The sequence below is a fragment of the Pseudochaenichthys georgianus genome, chromosome 13 (genome assembly GCF_902827115.2).
Source record: "Pseudochaenichthys georgianus chromosome 13, fPseGeo1.2, whole genome shotgun sequence".
Classification (NCBI taxonomy): domain Eukaryota; kingdom Metazoa; phylum Chordata; class Actinopteri; order Perciformes; family Channichthyidae; genus Pseudochaenichthys; species Pseudochaenichthys georgianus.
This window is the reverse complement of record NC_047515.1, coordinates 4,178,950-4,199,606: the sequence shown is the minus strand read 5'-3', so window position 1 is coordinate 4,199,606 and position 20,657 is coordinate 4,178,950. Positions and strand designations below refer to the sequence as shown.

The 20,657-nt window shown below is 41.4% G+C and overlaps 1 protein-coding gene across 3 annotated transcripts in view; it reads right to left on the bottom strand.

Moving 5' to 3' along the window:
• The window catches only part of ryr1b (ryanodine receptor 1b (skeletal)), a 144,993-nt gene that overhangs the window by 83,147 nt on the left and 41,189 nt on the right, over positions 1-20,657 (bottom strand). For all 3 annotated transcript variants that reach the window (XM_034097591.2, XM_034097593.1, XM_034097592.2), the window contains 18 exons: positions 16,999-17,073; positions 16,807-16,885; positions 14,874-14,986; positions 14,686-14,785; positions 13,967-14,063; positions 13,804-13,878; positions 11,741-11,897; positions 11,483-11,647; positions 10,580-10,701; positions 10,228-10,414; positions 9,251-9,386; positions 9,072-9,167; positions 7,263-7,381; positions 6,917-7,050; positions 6,552-6,793; positions 5,642-5,834; positions 959-1,175; positions 765-869 (listed from right to left, as the gene is read on the bottom strand). In XM_034097591.2, the coding sequence (XP_033953482.1) occupies positions 765-869; positions 959-1,175; positions 5,642-5,834; positions 6,552-6,793; positions 6,917-7,050; positions 7,263-7,381; positions 9,072-9,167; positions 9,251-9,386; positions 10,228-10,414; positions 10,580-10,701; positions 11,483-11,647; positions 11,741-11,897; positions 13,804-13,878; positions 13,967-14,063; positions 14,686-14,785; positions 14,874-14,986; positions 16,807-16,885; positions 16,999-17,073 (2,412 nt within the window). The remainder of the gene's footprint in view (positions 1-764; positions 870-958; positions 1,176-5,641; positions 5,835-6,551; positions 6,794-6,916; positions 7,051-7,262; positions 7,382-9,071; positions 9,168-9,250; positions 9,387-10,227; positions 10,415-10,579; positions 10,702-11,482; positions 11,648-11,740; positions 11,898-13,803; positions 13,879-13,966; positions 14,064-14,685; positions 14,786-14,873; positions 14,987-16,806; positions 16,886-16,998; positions 17,074-20,657) is intronic.

Below are 20,657 nucleotides of genomic sequence, written 5' to 3'. Positions count from 1 at the left end.
AGACATGAGCCGAGAGACCAAAAGAAATAAGGGAAGCTTTTGGCATATGTTTTTCAATGGCTATTATGCCCTTATGCAATAGTAGAGGACCCCGGCTGTTATTGATTGTGATTGAAAGTGATTGAAACCCTATCACTATTATTTATTTTTTAATATTTTCAACACATTCTTTTTAGTTTTACAGTTTATAGAACCTTTTTTGTTTACATCAGCCTTTATAGATAATATGGCCATCTGAGTGTGTGTGGTACTGTTTGTGGTTTGTTTTAACTGTGTAATAAAGTTAATTATTCAAAATGTTAGAGTTCCTTATTTTTAAACTGAAACTTGCACTACTGTAAATTAAAAACAAAACTGGAATTGTGCATTTGGGACTTTTTTTTGCTTTTTCTTGTTGTACCGAACCCGTACTGAACCGTGAACCCCCAAAACCGAGGTACATACCGAACCGTGAATTCTGTGAACCGTTACACCCCTACTGATGACAACAACATTTTATCAAATTTGTGCTTTTGTTTACAAGACTGTTTACTATTCCTGATCAGTTAAAAACTTACTTTAAAAGGAAATCATAGGTACATTTTTACACAAATCGTCAATCTTCATATCTTAATGCCTCAAAGTGTATCACCTGCAGAGGTCAACTTTACATCAGATTGAGGGGTACCAAATGATGGAATGGCTTTTCCCACCTGACTGTTCTGTCAGGTCAAATCAATAGGAATACTGTGGCGTGTGCATTGCAGTGCTGACTGTATACTCACACTCCCATAGGTCCAGCCCTGCTCGATACGGGTGACCGCCCAGAGCTCGTGAATATTCTCTGCCAGCTTCTCTCGGATACGCTCCAAGTGGGGTGGCAACACGATCTATACGGCAAAAGAGAAGTCAGTAGACGCAAAGACACTCATTCGGTAGCGACCTGATCAAAGTCTGATTTTTGTTTCGGGGCTTTCACCTGAACCGTGTCCACGGGGCAGGGGGTGAACGAGGTGTGTGTGAGGGACTGCGAGGGCCCCAGCAGGTTGCGGACGCCCTGGAAGTCGTGCTTGTACTCCTTGATGGGTTCGATACGCATTCTGTCCCGCGGCAACAGGGCCTCATAGCACGGGGCGTAGCCAGGAGGGGGCATGAACTTGAAGTCTCCGTGACGACCGCCAAGCAGGAAGCGAGCCCTGAGATGATAGAAAGACTCGTATTGACAGCTTTCTTTATCTACTACCTAAACCCTTTATGGCAACAGTGCCTTGATCCTGTAAGACTCATAATAAAGAAAAGATTGATTTCATCTCCGTACCAACGCCTGAGCCTGTGATTCCCTCCCTGCGCTCTCATCAGTCAATTTACCATTACCCCCTTCTCAGCACTGTGAGGGGTCATTACACACCACATTGTAGGTTTTTAGAGTTTTTAATTTGAAAGATGACTTATGGTACTAAAGTCAATATTTCACAGTATTTACTGAGTTGGTTGGTGTTTCTAATCTGATTTTGGTAATGCTATTTCACATTTATAGAGTTTACATTTAGAAAGTTAAAGTCAAACAAAATGAGTGTTTGAGGCTTTTATTCTTAAATCACGATAGAGAATTTTCTGTCTTTGACTTATGTTATGAATAAATGCTGATGACTTAATCTAATGTCTATACAACATGTAGCATCTACGTGGCCAACGGGAAAGGGTTAACAGGAAAATAAAGACTGCTTTTACAGCATAAAGTTGCATTGGATTAGATAGACATACAATATACAATATTACAATAATAAATACAAAGAATATTATGACATTCTCTAGGCTTGCCCAGCAATAACTGAAAGAATCATTCTAAACTCCTTGCTGCTGAATTGTATGACCCTTAGCCTCGTTAATCACCCTCACACCTTCTTGGCAAGATCTCTGTAGCAGCCTATCAGATGTCATTATTTATGGCTATAAATGTATTCTTTTGATGGGTGGCGTTCCAAAAGGTTGTCTGTTCTCAATATAAAACTTGTTACTGAAAGTTGAAGTTGAGTCTAATTTTTTAATATAGGTAAGGCAAGGCAAGTTTATTTATATAGCACTTTTCAACACAAGGCAATTCAAAGTGCTTTACAAAAAATGAAAGACTTTAAGAAAATGGCATTTAATATCAGTCATTAAAAAGAAAAGCTAATAAAATAAACAATAAAAGAAAAAATACATGGATAAAAGTTACAGTGCAGTCTAAGATATGAATAGTTCAATTAAAAGCAGCGACAAAAAGAAGAGTCTTCAGCCTGGATTTAAAAGTAGTCAGAGTTGCAGCGGACCTGCAGGTTTCTGGGAGTTTGTTCCAGATATTTGGAGCATAATAACTGAACGCTGCTTCTCCATGTTTAGTTCTGACTCTGGGGACAGGAAGCTGACCAGTCCCTGAAGACCTGAGAAATCTGGATGGTTCATAATTTAGCAGGAGGTCAGAAATGTATTTTGGGCCTAAACCATTCAAAGCTTTATAAACCAGCAGCAGTATTTTGAAATATATTCTTTGACACACAGGAAGCCAGTGTAAAGACTTCAGAACAGGAGTGATGTGATCCACTTTCTTAGTGTTAGTGAGGACTCGAGCAGCGGCGTTCTGAATCAGCTGCAGCTTTCTAATAGATTTTTTAGTGAGACCTGTGAAGACACCATTGCAGTAGTCGAGTCTACTGAAGATAAAAGCATGGACAAGTTTCTCCAGATCCTGCTGTGACATTAGTCTTTTAATCCTAGATATATTCTTTAGGTGATAGTAGGCTGATTTAGTAACTGTTTTAATGGGACTGTTGAAACTCAGGTCAGAGTCCATGACTACACCTAGATTTCTGGCTTTATCTGTTGTTTTGAACATTGCAGACTGAAGCTCAGCGCTAACTTTTATACGTTCTGCCTTGGCTCCAAAAACCATTACCTCAGTTTTATCTTTGTTTAATTGGAGAAAGTTCTGACACATCCAGTCATTGATTTGTTCAATGCACTTACTCAGTGTTTGAATTGGAGCACAGTCTCCTGGTGAAATTGTTACGTACATTTGTGTGTCATCTGCATAGCTATGGTAACTTATTTTGTTGTTCTTCATTATCTGAGCCAGTGGTAGCATGTAGATGTTAAAGAGAAGAGGCCCCAAGATGGAGCCTTGAGGAACCCCACATGTCAAATGTGTCAACTCAGATGTGTATTTACCTATAGAAACAAAGTTGTTTCTGTCCTTTAAGCAGGATTCAAACCAATTTAGAACTGTTTCCGAAAGTCCCACCCAGTTTTCTAGTCGGTCTAGTAATATGCTGTGGTCAACAGTGTCAAACGCAGCACTGAGATCTAATAATACTAACACCGAAGTTCTGCCACTGTCTGTGTTTAAGTGGATGTCATTGAAGACCTTTACAAGAGCAGTCTCAGTGCTGTGGTTTGGACGAAAGCCTGACACATCAAAACAGTTATTTAAATGCAAGCAATTACTCAACTGTTGAAAAACAACTTTTTCAATGATTTTACCTAGAAATAACAGGTTTGATATGGGCCTGTAATTGTTCATTACTGAAGCATCTAGATTATTCTTTTTTAAGAGCGGTTTAATGACTGCAGTTTTCAGGGCCTGTGGAAAAACACCTGAGTGAAGAGACTTGTTTACTATATGAAGTAGTTCTGAGGCCATGCAACGAAAAACATCTTTGAAAAATCCTGTTGGAATAATATCAAGGCAGCAGGAGGAGGACTTCAGAAGTTGTATAATGTCCTCTAGGTTTTTATCATTAATCTGATGGAATTGTGTCATGATGTCTGAATTGATATTAGGTGGACATAGGGACAACACATGTGCTGTTCCTGATGCAGAGGCACTGACTGCTTGTCTGATTTTCTGAATTTTGTCAGTGAAGAAGGAGACAAAATCATTGCACGCCCTGGTGGATAGAAATTCAGAGGCTACTGACACTGGGGGGTTAGTTAGTCTGTCGGCGGTAGCAAACAAGGCACGTGCGTTGTTTTTGTTTTTGGTAATGATGTCAGAGAAGAACGATTGTCGTGCGTTTTTCAATTCCAAATTATAAAGGCCAAGTCTCTCTTTATAGATTTCAAAGACATTCTCTTTTTTCTGTTCTCACGGTCATGGCCTTTCTCCATGAAGATATTTTCTTGCCAGACACTTCCTTTACCCTAATTGGAGCAATGGCATCTATAACATTTTTAATTTTGAATTAAAATGATCGACTAGCTCATTTACTGAGATGTTAGCTGGGGCAAGTGTGGAAGAAAGATTCTGAGTAAACATTTCCCTAGTATTTTCAGTTAAATATCGCTTTGTGGTTAACTCTTTTTGAAAACATTTGTGTGAACAGAAATAGAGCTCTCAAAGAAAACACAGGAATGGTCAGAGAGTGCAACATCAGTCACCACAACCTTAGAGATATGCAGACCCTTTGAGATAATTAAGTCCAGAGTGTGCCCCTTATTGTGCGTGGGCTCCGTCACATGCTGAGTCAGTCCATAGCTATCAAGAACACAAAACAGTTCTTTAGCCCCTCTGTCCTGGGGGTTGTCAACATGGATGTTAAAATCACCAACAATGACTAGACGGTCAAAGTCAATACACACTATAGACAGCAGTTCAGTAAAGTCATCAAAAAGCTTGCACAGTATTTGGGTGGTCTATAGGTATTTAGGAACAGAGCTCGAGAGGAGCATTTCAGCTGAAGGGCCACATATTCAAAAGAATCAAAGTTTCCATACGATGTCTTCCTGCATTGAAGGGAATCATTGAACAGAATAGCAACTCCACCCCCTTTCTTTTGCATTCTTTCCTGACTCATAAAACTAAAGTTGGGAGGGGTTGATTCGATAAGAACAGCTGCACTGTTATTTTGTTCAATCCAAGTTTCTGTTAAAAACATAAAATCGAGATTGTGCTCAGTGATAAAATCATTGATTAAAAATGTTTTCCTGCCAAAGACCTGACATTTAATAAAGCTAGTTTAAGTTCGTTAAACACACTATCAGTCAGGTTTTTTGTGACAAGCTGTGGCTGACATGGAATCACTGCTAAATTAGATAAACTCACACAAACGTTTGAGCGCTTCCTGTATCTAAGATGATTCACCGCTCTTAATCTATTACCTATCAACACAGATATCGGCAAAGCTACTGGCAGGCAGGGCCCGGCATGTCCTGGAAAGAGTTGAGAGTGCCATACGCCCTTGAGCCTGGACCCAGCATATATCAGTTTGCAGCGTTTTGTACACACACATCCCTATCAGGCTTTGAAGGGGAGGGAGGACCCACCACCCTGCTCCTCTCATCATAGGAGGGCAGGGTGAGGGCTACACTGTAGAAAGGGGGGTTTGGAAATCTGCTTCCATCTAGATTAATATGTGTTTCATACATAATTTTAAGGGTTATGAATCATCAATACATATTTGGTTTAATTATTATTTGTACTTGATATATACATTATGTTATTTAGCTGACACTTATTTTTCACTTACTCACACTTCAATATGAGCAGGTTCAGTATCTTGCCCAAAGACACTATGACAAGTTGGCTGCAGGGGCGGGGATCAAACCACCAACCCTCATATTGGTTGATCAGCCCATTAATCCCCCGAGCCTGATAAAACCACATTGTTTTTTAATTTGTTCTTACTTGACTCCAGCAGAGAAACTGATGACGGGGAAGAAGAGGCCGTCCACGTTGAAGTTCTCAAACATGCCCTGAACTGGGTGGCCGTTAATACGGAAGGAGATACTGGGCACGCTCAGATCCAGACAGCAGCTGACTACGTCGTCTGCAGACAGGCAGTGGGCGTTGGGCGCGGCCACCTGGCGGGCCACGGTACCTGAGCATCAGAGCAGAGAGGGAGGAGGTTATATAAGAAGAACACAGCATATGGAGTAGAGTAATCCTAGGTCAGGGTGTATGCAGGAATCCTGAAGTCAAATGTAAGACCTTTTAAGACCTTTTTTAAGACCCTTTCCATACGTTTTAAGACCTCATCGCCACTTTGAGTTTTAACCGGTTACCTTGGCGACACACTTTACCTCACATTTACTATATTTATTTATATTTATATTTATATTTAAGCATCTTTGGGTTCAAGAAAAGCGCTATAGAACTTAAATGTATTATTATTATTATTATTATATATACAGTATGGATTGTCCTTCCTCCTTATCTTCCAACCATTTGGACGCAGACTTGCATTTCCCCATAACGATGTTGTTTAACAACCGGCGTAAACGGAGCTTCGCGCTATCAAGCAGTGAGCGTGCGATGTCCTGTTCAGATGACGTCAAACCCAACGAGATGCCATAAATAAACTCCACAGAATCACACCACACACCTACGCCATGACTACATTCAGGCAGACTGTAGAACACAACCTCTCTGGACCATTTAGATACTTATTGAAAACAAGCTACTAAATGTAATACCTTGGAAAATGCCCTTTAATACTTTTTAATAGCCTTAATTTTCGCTAAATTGATTGATCAACTCTTAATACTACTTAAGACCCCGCGGACCCCCTGTAGGTGAATTAGTGGAATCAACCTACCTGACCATAGGTCCAGCCCATCATAGCCATAGGAGTAGAGGTCATCTCCCACACCGTTGCCCCCCCAGGCCTCTCCTCCTCCAGGGTAGGGGCTGTAGCCCTCGGTCATAGCCCAGCCCACACGCAGGTGGCTGGCCTGCGCCGTCACAAACTGGTCCACATAGTCCACCATCATCTCAAAGTACCATTTCTTAAACTGCGTGGACCCCTCGCACGTACCCAGGAAGATGTTGGGCCTCACACTGAGCATGGAAGACAACATTAGTCAACATTTAAGACTTTTGAGGAGGTTCATGACTTTTTTGACTCTAAAAATACAGTTTAAAAAATGGAAACACCCAGACAAATAACGGTAGATTTAGTACCTGGTGACATAGTTTACAATGTTGGTCTGCAGCAACAGGTCCCGCCCCGGGAGCAGGTTCTCAGTGATGAGGTTCTGGTTGGACCTCACAGCTACACCGTTACACACACAAAGAGAGCGCAGGACATCCAGGACCTAAAGGCAGGGGCGAGACACTACCATCACCTCTACGTTTAAATTATGCAATTTCCAATGGCTAAAGCAATCCAAAACCAAGAAGTCTTTTATGAGCCAAATACGCTTTCAGGGTGCCGTCACTTTCACCATCTGCCATCAGTTGTTGTTAGGGAGGCAGTTGGAGCCTATTTGTTTGTTTGTAAATGTGCTGGCAGTGAGAGAAGACACACCTTGTGGTTCCGTCCATGCTTGTCCAGGAGAGAGATGATGGATTTAATGTGGTTCTCCTGGATGATGTTCAGAACCTCAGGGCTTTCAATCAGCACACAATACAGCACCTCAAGAATACCTACATGCATAAAGAGGAGAAATAAGATGACTTATCAGCATGTTTAACAGCAGACAGTCATAATGTAGGTGTAATATAAGACAGTGTTCATGAGAATATGGTTCCAAAGAAATACAATGTATTACAATTATTTATAACAACACTTCCTATCAAAGCAAAAAATGAATAAATATTTGGAGGATATAGTTGTATTGAAATTAGAGGGGGTCATAGACAGGGCTGCACATATCTGGTGCGCATGTGCACCCCCCGCCAAGAAAGGAGCACCGGATCATTTGAAAAAGACGCATTTGCGCACCAACATTGAGAGAGAGAGAGAGAGAGAGAGAGAGAGAGAGAGAGAGAGAGAGTTTTCCAAAAACACCCCAGATGTCAGGAGAACAAATACCAGTTTACATGGAACATAGCATGAGTTACACCTACCTCGGTTTAACCATAGCAGCATCAGGACGTTTCAACATGGCAGTGAATGCACTCAAAGAAAAAGCCACAAGAGCTCTAAATGCAATTAAGAGAACATTTTATAATGTCCAAATTCCAATTAAAATCTGGCTCAAACTCTTTGATGTGTGATCCAGCCCGTTGCGCTGTATGGTAGTGAAGTGTGGGGTCCACTCCGTCAGAGCTCTACCCGCTGGGACAAACATCCAGAAGAGGCTTTGCATGCAGAGTTCTGCAGATACATCTGAGTGTTCAGAGAGAAACACCAGCACATGCCTGCAGAGCAGAATCAGGCAGATACCCACTGATCACTACCCCTCAAGAGAGAGCACTAACATCCTTTAACCACCTTAGATCCAGCCCCGAGACCCCCTCCACTCCAAGCCGTCCAAAGCCAAGAGCTGACCCCAGAGAAGAGTCCCCTCTGTCAGCTGGTGCTGAGGCTCGCTGCCCCCTCTCAGAGCCACTCTGACCCGTCTCTCACCAACACTGCTCTCCAAACACCAATCACAGTCAACGCATTATAACACAATGTAAAGACAACTATTTACAACATTGGGAAGACGAGACGAGAAGCAAAGCAGATTAGAATGTTACCTGGCTCTAAACAGAGAGCATGAGCTGGCAGAATATCTCTCTGCTGTCAGAGACGGAAAGACAGATCCTAACAAGCACGGGCTCAGTGACCACAGACTGGAAACAGGAAGACTCAACAGATGCTCCTTTGAGAACCATGGCAACCAAGCGATGTGCACCCCTGCTCATAGACATAGACTGGTGCAGTGATGATATATCTGTGGAGACCGACCTGGAAGTTAGCTCCACCAGGACTCCCCCCCAAAAGTAAATGGGTTTTTTAATTGGATTTTTAAATATTGCTTTTTGGTAACCTCGGGTTTATGATACTCGCACGCGGCAGGATAATCTCCACATATTAACACCGCTTTTGTAAAAGTTCTTCGACAGAAGTAAAAAGCTAACATCACAACCGCTAAGCTTAAGGCGGCAACATTTGTTGACATACGGAAGCTATTATATATTTTACGTCATCGAATAAAACTTGAAATTCTCTTCAGCTGGTGTTCACCACAGACCTTATTTCAGGCATCCAACCAACAACTCCTACAAAAAAACATTGACTTAAATACAAGGTAAGTGCTAAAATGTTGTTAGGACCTACCAATTTGTTTAGTCTAACAATGTAAAATGGTAATTTGTGAGATGTATCAGTGAACGAATGAAGTGATACCTGAAGAGGCCTCCAGTCGGTCCAACTTGCTGACCAGCCAGTCCAGGTTGTCGCAGAACAGGGCGCAGTTAGAGCGGTTCCCCCTGATCAGAGAAGCTGTGCAGTGGAGGCAATGAGTTGACTTCATTCAGCATAAAAAGCATTTCTTTTGTTGTTAAAACATATTGTAATTATCCTACCCAGCAGCTCATAAAGGAGATTGACGATCTCCTTCCAGGACTCTGCAGCTTCCTCCCCGGCAAACTCAGAAAAGTGGGCAGCAGTGTTGTACACGTTGAGGCGGTCGATGCACTCCAGCACGATGGTGATCATCCCCTAAGAAAAGGAACAGAACGCATGTTTGTTTATATATGTATTTTGTAGCTGATGTTGTCGTTGGCAGCATTGTTGATTTAGGGTAAGGGATACAATTGGAGTTATTATCGAGGTTAATAAAAAAGGTTGGGGTTAGAAAAGACCCTTCACTTGGGACCTAAAGAATGTACCGATAAAGCAAATGAGTTTAAGCTTGTCCACTTGGGTAAAGACTTGGTATTTGGGTTTAAAAGAAAGGGTTGCCGGTAAAATCAATCTATATATCTATGTGTAAGTAAAGCTAGCTAACGTTTGCTATGTCTATCTACCGAGTTAGCTAGCTTACCTTAGCTACGCAACAGCTAGCGAATGTTAGTTATCTCGCTAGCTATCACCAAATTCGTGGCTCTCGTAATTCAAACTGGAATTATTATTTACCATTTTGTTAGACTTGCAGTAAAGTTAGGGAATGAGAGTTATTATAAAAATATTGTTTAAATATATGTTTTTGGGATAAAGTAAACCCATATTGGTAATCGAAATCGACAAGTTTATCGCCTGAAAAACTGTTATAACTTAATAACAGTTCATTCTATATGTTAAAAACATTTTCTTTAGCAAGACAGTACGCCATTTGATAGCAACTGCACTTTAACCGAACGCCCAAAGTGGCAATGTGGAAGCAGGTAAGGGCATGTGATGAAAGAAGAAGTGTGCGCATGAGGGCATAACAGTCCTCAATGGTGTCAAAAGTGCACGTTCCTCTTTGCATATACGATACATGTTCTGTTCCAGAATCAGACAGCACAAATCAATAGATATGGAATGTCTGAGGGAGCTTCGCAGGCCGCATGCAGATTACCTCCTCTTGGAAGAGGTTCTGTCTGTTGCGGAGGGAGCGAAGTTTGGTCTGCTTCTCCTCGTGCTCCAGCTCCTCCTCGGGGGGGCAGAAGTAGAAGATGAGATCCTGAAGAGAGAGGATGACCCCCTCCAGAGGCAGAGACACGGCCCCTGGCGACTTGTTCTTCCCACCTAGAGCGTCCAAACCCCTGGAAAAAGAAATCAGCAACAGATTTCAATATTTATTTTGAAAGTCAAATGACAATGCTACAAACATACAACACATACATGATGGTATATTAAAGATGTCAGTGTCTGTTCTCACTGCATCCTCTCCCTTTCAACTCCTTTACATTTGAAAGGTACACACTTACTTGTTGAACTGCCTGAAGAGGCCCATCGTGCTGAAGATCATGCGAGCAGCCTGAGACTCTTCAGTTTGGGAGCGGGACACAGTCAGGGCGTCGTCCATGTGACCCTCCTGGTGCAGAATGACCTGGAGACCCGGAACACAGTTATACTTTGAGTGGTATCTCCAAGTTCCCTCTGTCCTTTTAGGATGAGCTCTGTTTCTGGTGGCTGCCACTTAACAGCTGGACAAGGCAAGGCAAGTTTATTTATATAGCACTTTTCAACGCAAGGCAATTCAAAGTGCTTTACAAAAAATGAAAGACATTAAGCATTAAAAAAGAAAAGCTAATAAAATAAACATTAAAAGGAAAAATACATGGATAAAAGTTACAGTGCAGTCTAAAATATGAATAGTTCAATTAAACATTAAAAGAAAAAGTACATGGAATTAGTACAAGGTGTTTATCTTTTCCTTTAGAAACTAGGAACGTTCTAGAGCTTTGGTTTTGGGCCCACTATCAGTATTATACATGTTACTTATCATTTTGTATGACTTTTAAAAATCATTGAACTCCACAGAGCTTCAATGATGTCATTCTGAAACACAAATAAATATCCAATTCAACTCTTATGGTAACAAGTTGGTAGCCTTGGCAACAATATGTATGTTTTTCCCCTTTTTGGGATGTTCTAACCCTAACCCTAGAACGCAGTGAACAACATACTCCGATATTTTTTCTTGCACTATTGTGGAATTTTTTTCGTTTTTTATGTCGATATTATATTTGATCTTGCAAAGTGCAGAGGCTGGGATTTTAGATTTGTATTGCCAACAACTACACTGTAGATATTGTGCATATGAAAATGAAGCCTATGAATCTTCGATCCTTTAGTTATTAATTTAGCTCCCAAGATAAAATCCTAACCTTTCTCTTCATCATTCCCAGACGAGCAGCTTTGGCATCCAGGGCGGCGTAGGTGAGCCACAGGCCAGTGGACACATGCTGGACGAAGCACATGGACTCTCCGTACTTGATCTCAGGAATGCCCATCCCCTCCACATCTCTCTTCTGAGCCACCTCCACCTTGTCCTGCTCAGGGGGAAATCAGAGACACGAAATCAATAAGAGATGGACAGAAAGCAAAGGCCAGAGTCCTGAGAGTCTCCGAATGTTTGTTCTGACCTTTGAAACTCTGAAGCAGAAGGCGGATAGTTTGGTGTTGGCCTTCTCTGGGTCGACCACCACCAGAACCTTCTCCTCGTCCATACACAGGTACCGGCCTGTGGTGATGTGGCGAATACGGAAAGACTGCCCCCACTTCATGTGGCTGCCGCTCCAGCTGCATCACAACCACAATCACAATACTTGACTTACTCTGGGGGAATTGGGTTTAGTGATGGTTGCTCCATTTTAGAAAAGCTTCAAATTAAAATAATGAATAAAATATACAACATATAAAACATATAAATAGAATACAAATATTTAAATACAAATAAGTAAGAATAAGAAGAAAGAAACTGCAAATATCAAAGTATTTATATAGACATAAGAAGTTAAAGGTCCCATGTCACGGCCATTTCTACTGATCATAGTTCCATGGTTGAGGTCCACTAGAATAGATTCACTTTGTTCAATGTCCCAAACTCACATTGGTTTATCACAGCATCTCTGTATAGTCTGTGTATTCACTCTCTGTCCTACACGCCTTGTTGGAGCTCCTGCCCCCCCCCCCTATGAGCCCACTGTGCTCTGATTGGTCAGTTCGCCCACTCTGTTCTGATGAGTCCACCACCGTTACAGCTGAACATCAGTGATTATGTGTTACAATGGCGTTTGTTAGCAACCAGGAAATGACACCAGTGATGACCAACAGATGAGAATGCAGCGTGGGGTCTGGGTGCCGTGTTGGCTGGACGGTGCGCGCCTCGATGCTGTGAGGAGCGGACAGTGTGAGCTGGGTTCATTTCCTGCTTGCTGCGTGGGGTCTGCGAGACAGCGAGACATCGTGAATGGATGCGGGAAGGGGGGGGGGGTGCTGAGGGGGCTGCAGCACCCCCATCTGCGAGGCTCCACTAGCACCCGCACCCCCAAACGCGGCGCACCTACAGTGTAAGCGCGCCACAGTTTCGCCGCTGCGAGGCTCCACTAGCCGCTGAGAGAGTGTGTGAGGACTGAGGAGCTCCACGGATTGGTCCATTTGGGTATGGGCACGTCACTGTACCCAGGAAGCAAACAGTGGAAAAAGAGAAATGTCCAGCGAGGCGTTCTGGGGTCTTCTCTGTGTCAGAGTTTTACTCGCTACAGGCTGTACTTTGAGGGTGTGTGACTCAGACCGTTTACATGCAGAAAAAGCTTCATAGCACACAGGGACGGGTGAGAACCAGAAAAGCATGACACGGGACCTTTAAAGCAAAATGTCTAAAACGAGAAAATAGAATACAAATATTTATATAAAACTATTTTAAATAATATGTCCAATGGAAGAAAAAAGAAATTATTATTATAAAAATAATGATACAAGTTAAAGAATATGTCCAATAAAAGATTTAATTAAATTGAATAAAATAATATCTATTTAAACATTAGAAGTTAAAGTAGATATGAGAACAATGTACTACAATATTGAAACAAGTATATTACGATATACATGTCCTACCTTTATTTTTTATATTAAATATAAAATATTAAGGCAAAATTCAAAAAAAGAGGAAGGAAACGTTTAAGTAAGAAGACATGCTAATAATGCTTATATTTATGATACTATATTATAACTATATTATTCAGGTGTTATTTCTCTTTAACAAAGTTTAGGACTATTTTACTAACAGATTACACACACTTTTGAAAATCACTGATTCTGATATTGTGATCTGTATACTGTATCTACTTGTATGACTTTCTTTTCATTTGATGGTATTGTATTAGTATTTCAGCCCTATACATTACAATATAAATAGATATATAAATATACATATTTGCTTTTCTTTTTATTATACTTTATTTTCTTTTTGAAAGCTATACTTCATAAAGTTTGCATTTATTTCACCATAAGATTTTGTTTCCTGTACCCTGTCTGTATAAATTCAGTCTCTATTAATATTGAATTAGTTAAATAGAAAATAAAATAATAATAATATATAATAATAATACTCTACACATTAGAGTTATCACTTTGAGATCAATTCTGTCGACAAGTGTATGTGGAACAAACCTTAACTTCTCATGTGAATGCATTGAAGGCTTACCTGATTCTGAGAGGCTCCAACCTCCACAGGGAGCGAGCCTGGCTGCACACCGCCCCCCCCTCATAATGAGCCATCCTGTATCAGGGTCAGGAGAGGGACATGATCAGGAGTCAGACTGACAAGAGAGGCTGCTGACTAAACACATTATCACCCTCTTCCTCACCTGCGCTTCTCTTCTCCTTCCTCTGGCGTAGCGATGGCCAGACACTCGTCCATGTGACCGTGGAACAGCCTGAGGACATGACCTCCTGTCAGGTACCCTGGGAACAGGAACGCACACAGTGAGGGTCTCTTTATGTTACGCTAAAGGAAGACCCTGCAACTTTCAAATAATACATTTCACCATGAAACTTCCCAAGTTCATTAATAACATGGAAGGGAGCCTATTTTGCTAATTTCCAGATTCATATTAGTTTGCTTCTACTGTGACATGTCTCCACCTTTTAATGTTCAAAAGGCTCCTTATTTTCCTCACGCTGCAGCACCTCTGTTCACCCTCTGTCTGAAACCAGAGCCCAGTCTGCTCTGATTGGTGAGCTGGCCAGCTCTGTTGTGATTGGTCAACTGCTTAGAGTTGTCCCGCCCCTTAGCCTATCACGTACAATGTGTTGGAGTGGTAGCCAATAGAAGTGTGGGTGTTGCATAGTGATGTCACTATGTTCCTAAAGTCAACAATGGAGTCAAATGGAGGCGCTTTGAGAGTCTTTGATAAAGCGCTATAATAAATATAAGGATTATTATTATTATTATTATGTTTCAGGCAGGGAGCTGAGTGTGTGGGAGAGAAAAGTCCCTCTGGAGCGAACACAGGGATGTTTGCCTTGTGTACAAGATGCACGATAGGCTGCACAGCGTTGGTGTCTGTGTGTAGCAGGTTCATACCCTCAGCTAGTTCACAACCAGAAGTAATTGGATTCATGTTCCACAGAGTCTGCATGAAGGAGGCATCCACCATCAGATCTCCACTGGCGTAGGACAAGTGCTGAGGACAGGGGGCGAGATCTACATTAGCACAAATCAAATGTCTAAATGTTCCATTGTGTAACAGCAAAGTGTGTGAGGAGTCTTACCAGGTATCTCTCAGAGGAGACGCTGACGAGGATGAGGTCGTCTCCCACCCTGACCTTCTCACCTTCTGACCTTTGCTTAGAGGCGGGATGAATCGTCCACCAACAGGCCTCACCTGCAAGAAGAGCAAACAGCTAAGTGTCCCCTCAGAGACGGAGACGGTCCCTTACGGACATCAAACAGTGTTTCTGTGAGCAGTCTTTTACCCGTTGACCAAAACATCTATAGACACTTTTTAATCTTCATAATGTGGGGGGGGAATGTCCTCCTAAGCACAATTTGAAGTGTATTAAAAATAGGCGGAATAATTGAGTCAGGATCAGCTGCTCTTATAAATGCCACAAGCACACACCGAGAGGCCGTCACCATAAAACGCTGCTGGAGTTTTATGTACGAGGAATATTTGAACTTGCAGCTCGCAGAGAGGGCCGTACACCTGCCGTGTCTTTTCTAGGTCCAATCCAATACGGTGAATGTTCACGCTGCTATGGTTCAGGGTGAGTCCACTACAACTGGGCCCAGTACAAATGTGTTACCTTTCAGATTTCTCTGAGCAGGAGACACAACACACTTCTTTACAAAGACATGGAGGGTAATATAACACCGGGAAGTCATGTATTGTAAGAATTAATAAACATGGTTTGGTGAAAAAGTATCAATATATCTAACTAGTGCTATTTATTGAATAATAATTGTGTATTTTCTTTTGCACATGGTCACATAGATTTACAACAGTGATTGTACAGCAAGAGGCGATGATTCACACAAGTCTATTGACGGGACTTACTTACTCTTCAATAAAACATCAATCTACATGCTTTGATGATGTCATTCTTTATACAGCCTTCCTATCAATCCTTCAAGCTCAATAAGAAATACAGATCATATCTGACCGGAATTTCTATCATTTGTCCGGTACATAGAGAGGTGAAGTCCCGCCCATCTACTTCCGACCCATGGGACCTTATTTCGGAAAAAGTATGTATTGAAGTCAATGGGGAGAGAAAACGTATCTTTCGATCCCGTTTGAATTGTGCCACGAATTACACACATGATGTTTGTCAATCTTAAAAGATAATTTCCATGTCAAAAAAGTCACAGTTTGTCGTAAAACTGTTTAAATATAAGACTATGAAAAATACGCAGAAAGACTACAAATCCCAGAATCCCGGTCCCGCATGCTGGCTCTTACGGAACCGACTAACTCCCCTTGTGTGTATGTGCAGCTCTCAACGTGCCCAGACTTGGAGTGATTTTAACCTCTTTTAATACTTTCCGCCTCATTCTGAAAGAAAGAGGTGAAATGTGCCAACGTGACGGCCATCTTGGTGTTGGTGACGTGTGCGAGACCAGAGATGTAGTTCATTCAGCGTTTCACACAAATAAAAGTGTTACTTCACAGTTTTACGACACATTTTTATTTTTTTGACTTGCAAAATTATCTTTTAAATCGACAAACATCATGTGTGTAATTCGTGGCACAATTCAAACGGGATCGAAAGATAATCTTTCTCTCTCCATTGACTTCAATACATACTTTTTCCGAAATAAGGTCCCATGGAGGTCCCCCGGAAGGGGAGGGGCTTCGCCACTCTATTGTAATCTGACCGGAAATGATGTTTTGTTACGGAAACGTTCAAAATAAAGATCCTGCCTGTTCACTTTCTGTATAACATACTGCTCCCTCACAGTAACCATTACAATGTGTATATCTTTCTGATCCAAACGAAGAAGGGAAAGATATTCACTGCTGACTGAATTTATGCTCGTAGGTCATCCTTTCAAACTCAGCAGAATAACAAACGCTAGTGAATAAAACAATTTAACAAGACTACTTAAGAGTTAACCACTTCCAATAATCAGCTACATGCAGGTTAAGGAAAGAGCATTCTGTGGTGTCTTTATAAAGGATTTCATTAGAACGGGAAGTTTTACCCGTGGAATCTTCCTGCAAGCCCACATCAAAGGCCAGCTTGTCCGTGAGTGACCGAGACGTAGTCAAACAGCTCAGGTACTGGGGAGGAAGATCTTATTCAGGACATGAACACAACTTTCCCAAAATACTGACAACATATGCAACCACAAAGGAAGTGGGGAGAGTGGTTCTTATGTCTGGTGCAGCCTTACCATGCTTGAGTGGTAGTGTCTCAGGAGGATGGCATGGCCGTACAGTAAGGTGCGATGCCCCCCACCCTGGGACGACTGCAGGGGAGAAGATAGAGATATATTAAAGACCACACTAATCAATCAATCAATGTTTACTTATATAGCCCAATATCACAAATGTTACATTTGTCTCAGTGGACTTCACAGTTTATTTTTTATGTTTTACTAACTATACACTTTAGATATACCTTGATCACACAGGGAGGAAACAAAGATTTTAGAAGGGCCAAAGGATCAGGATATTAAGAGTCACTCCTTAGTATACCCTTTGGGGACCAATAAAACATATCTACTCTTGTTTTATCTTAGCGATGGAGACACAGAAAAGATTGGAATGGGACAGATAGGACACACTTGAATGTACACATGTATTGTAACATCCCTGAAAAGAACACTCGTGAGTCATTTGTGGATGATAAATGATTCATAATGATTAACATCACTCCACATACAGAACATGTTGGGGTCCATTCTATGCAAATACGAGACCATTACCACAAGAACCACATATATAGGAGAGTATCAAGAATCATCATTCTGCGAGAAGGTGTCACATCCAGCAAAGATGCAACAAGGAAACAGAACGACGGCAGCAGTTACGGGTGGACTAGCTAAAACATCCATTGACTCCAGCCAACAGGAAGAGAATGCTTAATCCTGCGAGGGGTAAGCACCCATAATCCACCAGGGCGAGGTCAGGGCAGGTATGTCAAGTGGTCGCGTTAAACCATTAGCCTTGGTTAGGACAGGTGCTGGTGTGAGTGTGTTGTGTGTGATGAGAGATAGAAAGGCCTGTCCAGAGCTCTGGGGGTGTCCGGTGTCCACATCCACCCCTTACAGAGGTGGGGGGGGGCTCCCCTGGGCTGCATGCCATGCTATTCTCATCCTGGCTCATCCGCATCTCCCTGCTCCTGGGAGGCCAGGAAACTAAACCAAACTTCCTACTAGATTGAAACTAATGAAACGTTCAAACAGAGAGCCTGCGTTGTGTTCTGTAAGCCGAAGCTAGGCATGGTCTCCTCAGTGTGTCATCACAACACTGGCTAGCTAGCATGTACAATAGTACGCATAGCAAAGACTCCCAGAAGATGTGGTTAAATGTTAACTAAATGTTTGTTGTTTCTTTTTGGTTTTAACTTATATTTTGTCTTGTTATGAAAATTAAAAAAATGTCTAGGGTATGGACAAAATGCACATTAAGATTTTGCGTTTGGGATTTCCAAGGTTGAAGCCCCAGAAACGGGGCATCTACTTTTTATATTAAATTAGAGTTGTGCATCAAAACTCAATCAATTGAAGCGAGTTAAGCGAGTAACACTAAAAACCTTACATTCAGACTAGTTGGTCAATTGATACCTAGTTTGATGGATTTCTCTCCAATAATTGTTGAATGCTGAGGCAACAAAGCTTGCTTCCTGATTCAAAGGGACTTACATCTAACCTAGACTTCTGCATGGCTGCCAAAATATTACAATGATATCATATCACATACGTTCGGAAGAGGATTAGGGCCTCATGTGAATTATGTTTAAAGATCTGAGCAAAAGGGAAAAATGTTTGAGTTCTGTGATTAAAATCTAACTTTTTCTTCTGCAGAAAATCTCAGAATTCTAAGAAAAAAGGAATGGTACATTGTGACACTTAACATATCTTAACAGATCTGATACAGGTGTACCTTATAGAAAGAAGTACATCACACAATGTTCAATAGAGCCAAACTGCAGATTCAGACAGTTTTAGTGAAATGTTTCAGTAAATCTTCTATAGTAATGATTCAAGGACTAAGTGGTTTAAAGGTTTTCATTAGAAGACAATGGATGTATTCACTAGGACCCCATCAGTTACTGTAGCTAGGAATGAATGACAGGTGTACAGAGCCATCACGTCTCAGAGTGAGGGCTAGCAGATATGAATCAGGACGAGTGGATGACACAGCACTATGGAGGTAAACAGGACACCTAGTGTGTCAACAGGACGGGAACGAGGACGGTCACCACGTTACAGGAAGAAAGACGTGTACAGACATACCCATTGGTCCAAATCGACTGCCTGATTGGCAGAGGGCAAGAAGGGAAAGGTAATTGGAGGGGTGTCAGATAATAGGTACAATTCCTAATTCAAAACAAAAGATAACTTGGGTTGCGGTCGAATATTATTTTTTGCTTAAGAAGGTTCCTGACAGAATGAAATGATGAAGTGTCATCAATGATAAGATCTGTTTGAATGCTAGATGACAGGAAAGGAGCTTCAATTCTTCTTTTATTATCTCATTTAGCATGGGGTATGCTGAAGGAGATTTCCTTTTATTCAATGTCAATTAATAAGAGTGGACGGGGTAAGTGTGAGAAACCATTTAGTTTGACTTTACTTACTTTTTGTTTTAACACTAGAACCGCCAATCGGGTCAATTTGACCCAGAGCTGTTTTTTATTGTATGTAACTTTTTTTCAATAAAATATTAAAGTCTCCCAGTCCGTGACTTTTCCTGAAAGTGTGTTATGTAGCACCCTCTGTTGTTAAAAATGGTCAATATGAAGTCAGAATTGCCATTTATACCTATTTCCGCCCAGCGGGTCATATTGACCCTCACGGGAGACTGCTCGCGCTGCGCTCCGCAGCAAACAGCTGTTTGCTTTTCACCCAACAACGACAACCGCCTCATGAAATGAAACGCTATGTTGTAGCGTTAATAAACGAAACAATTTAATAAAATTGCTTGTCAAAATACCAATACCACAGGACCATTTTTCTTTTTAAAGCAATACTTTTACCTTGAAAAGTAATGCATTCTAATACCGAGTCAATTTGACCGCGGTGCGGTTTTAGGTATAAAAGATCTCTGGCGCTTCTAGTTCAAGCCTTGGTAATGAAGTGTTTATAAAGCATGCAGGAATCAACAGCTTAAGTAAGATAGAGTGCAACATATCTTATTGCGCTTTTAGTAGTCCTTCTACAGGACATTAACTAAACAGAGGCACATCTGTATCCACCACTGGATCAAATATGTCGCCTAGTGTAAGTGCAGTCGGATTCTCAAAGCATCGCTGTTGTGTTTTCCTAATTCCTGTTGAATTCTCCTATCATCTTTCCTTAACCCTGTGCCGAGTAGGGATGGGTATCGTTTTAAATGTATCGATTACGATTCCGGTTCTGCTTATTGATTCCGGTTCTTATTGATTCCCCGGTGGAATACAGGGTCTACCGCGTTTAGGAACCATTAAGCAGAACCGAAATTGTGTATTTGTATGGGTACCCGGTACCCGGCATTTTCTTATCGGTTCTCATCTGGAACCGAGTTTTGGTTCCCAACCCTAGTGCCGAGTCTCACATAGGTTAAGGAAAAGAGCTTATGAGAAGACAATAGGAGCTGAATTCAACCATAGACTGCAGGATCTGGATCTACAGTATATACGTTTGATCTACTGTATATACATTGGATCTACAGTATATACATTGGATCTACAGTATATACGTTGGATCTACAGTATATACGTTGGATCTACAGTATATACGTTTGATCTACAGTATATACATTGGATCTACAGTATATATGTTTGATCTACAGTATATACGTTTGATCTACAGTATATATGTTGGATCTACAGTACTTTAGAGAGAAA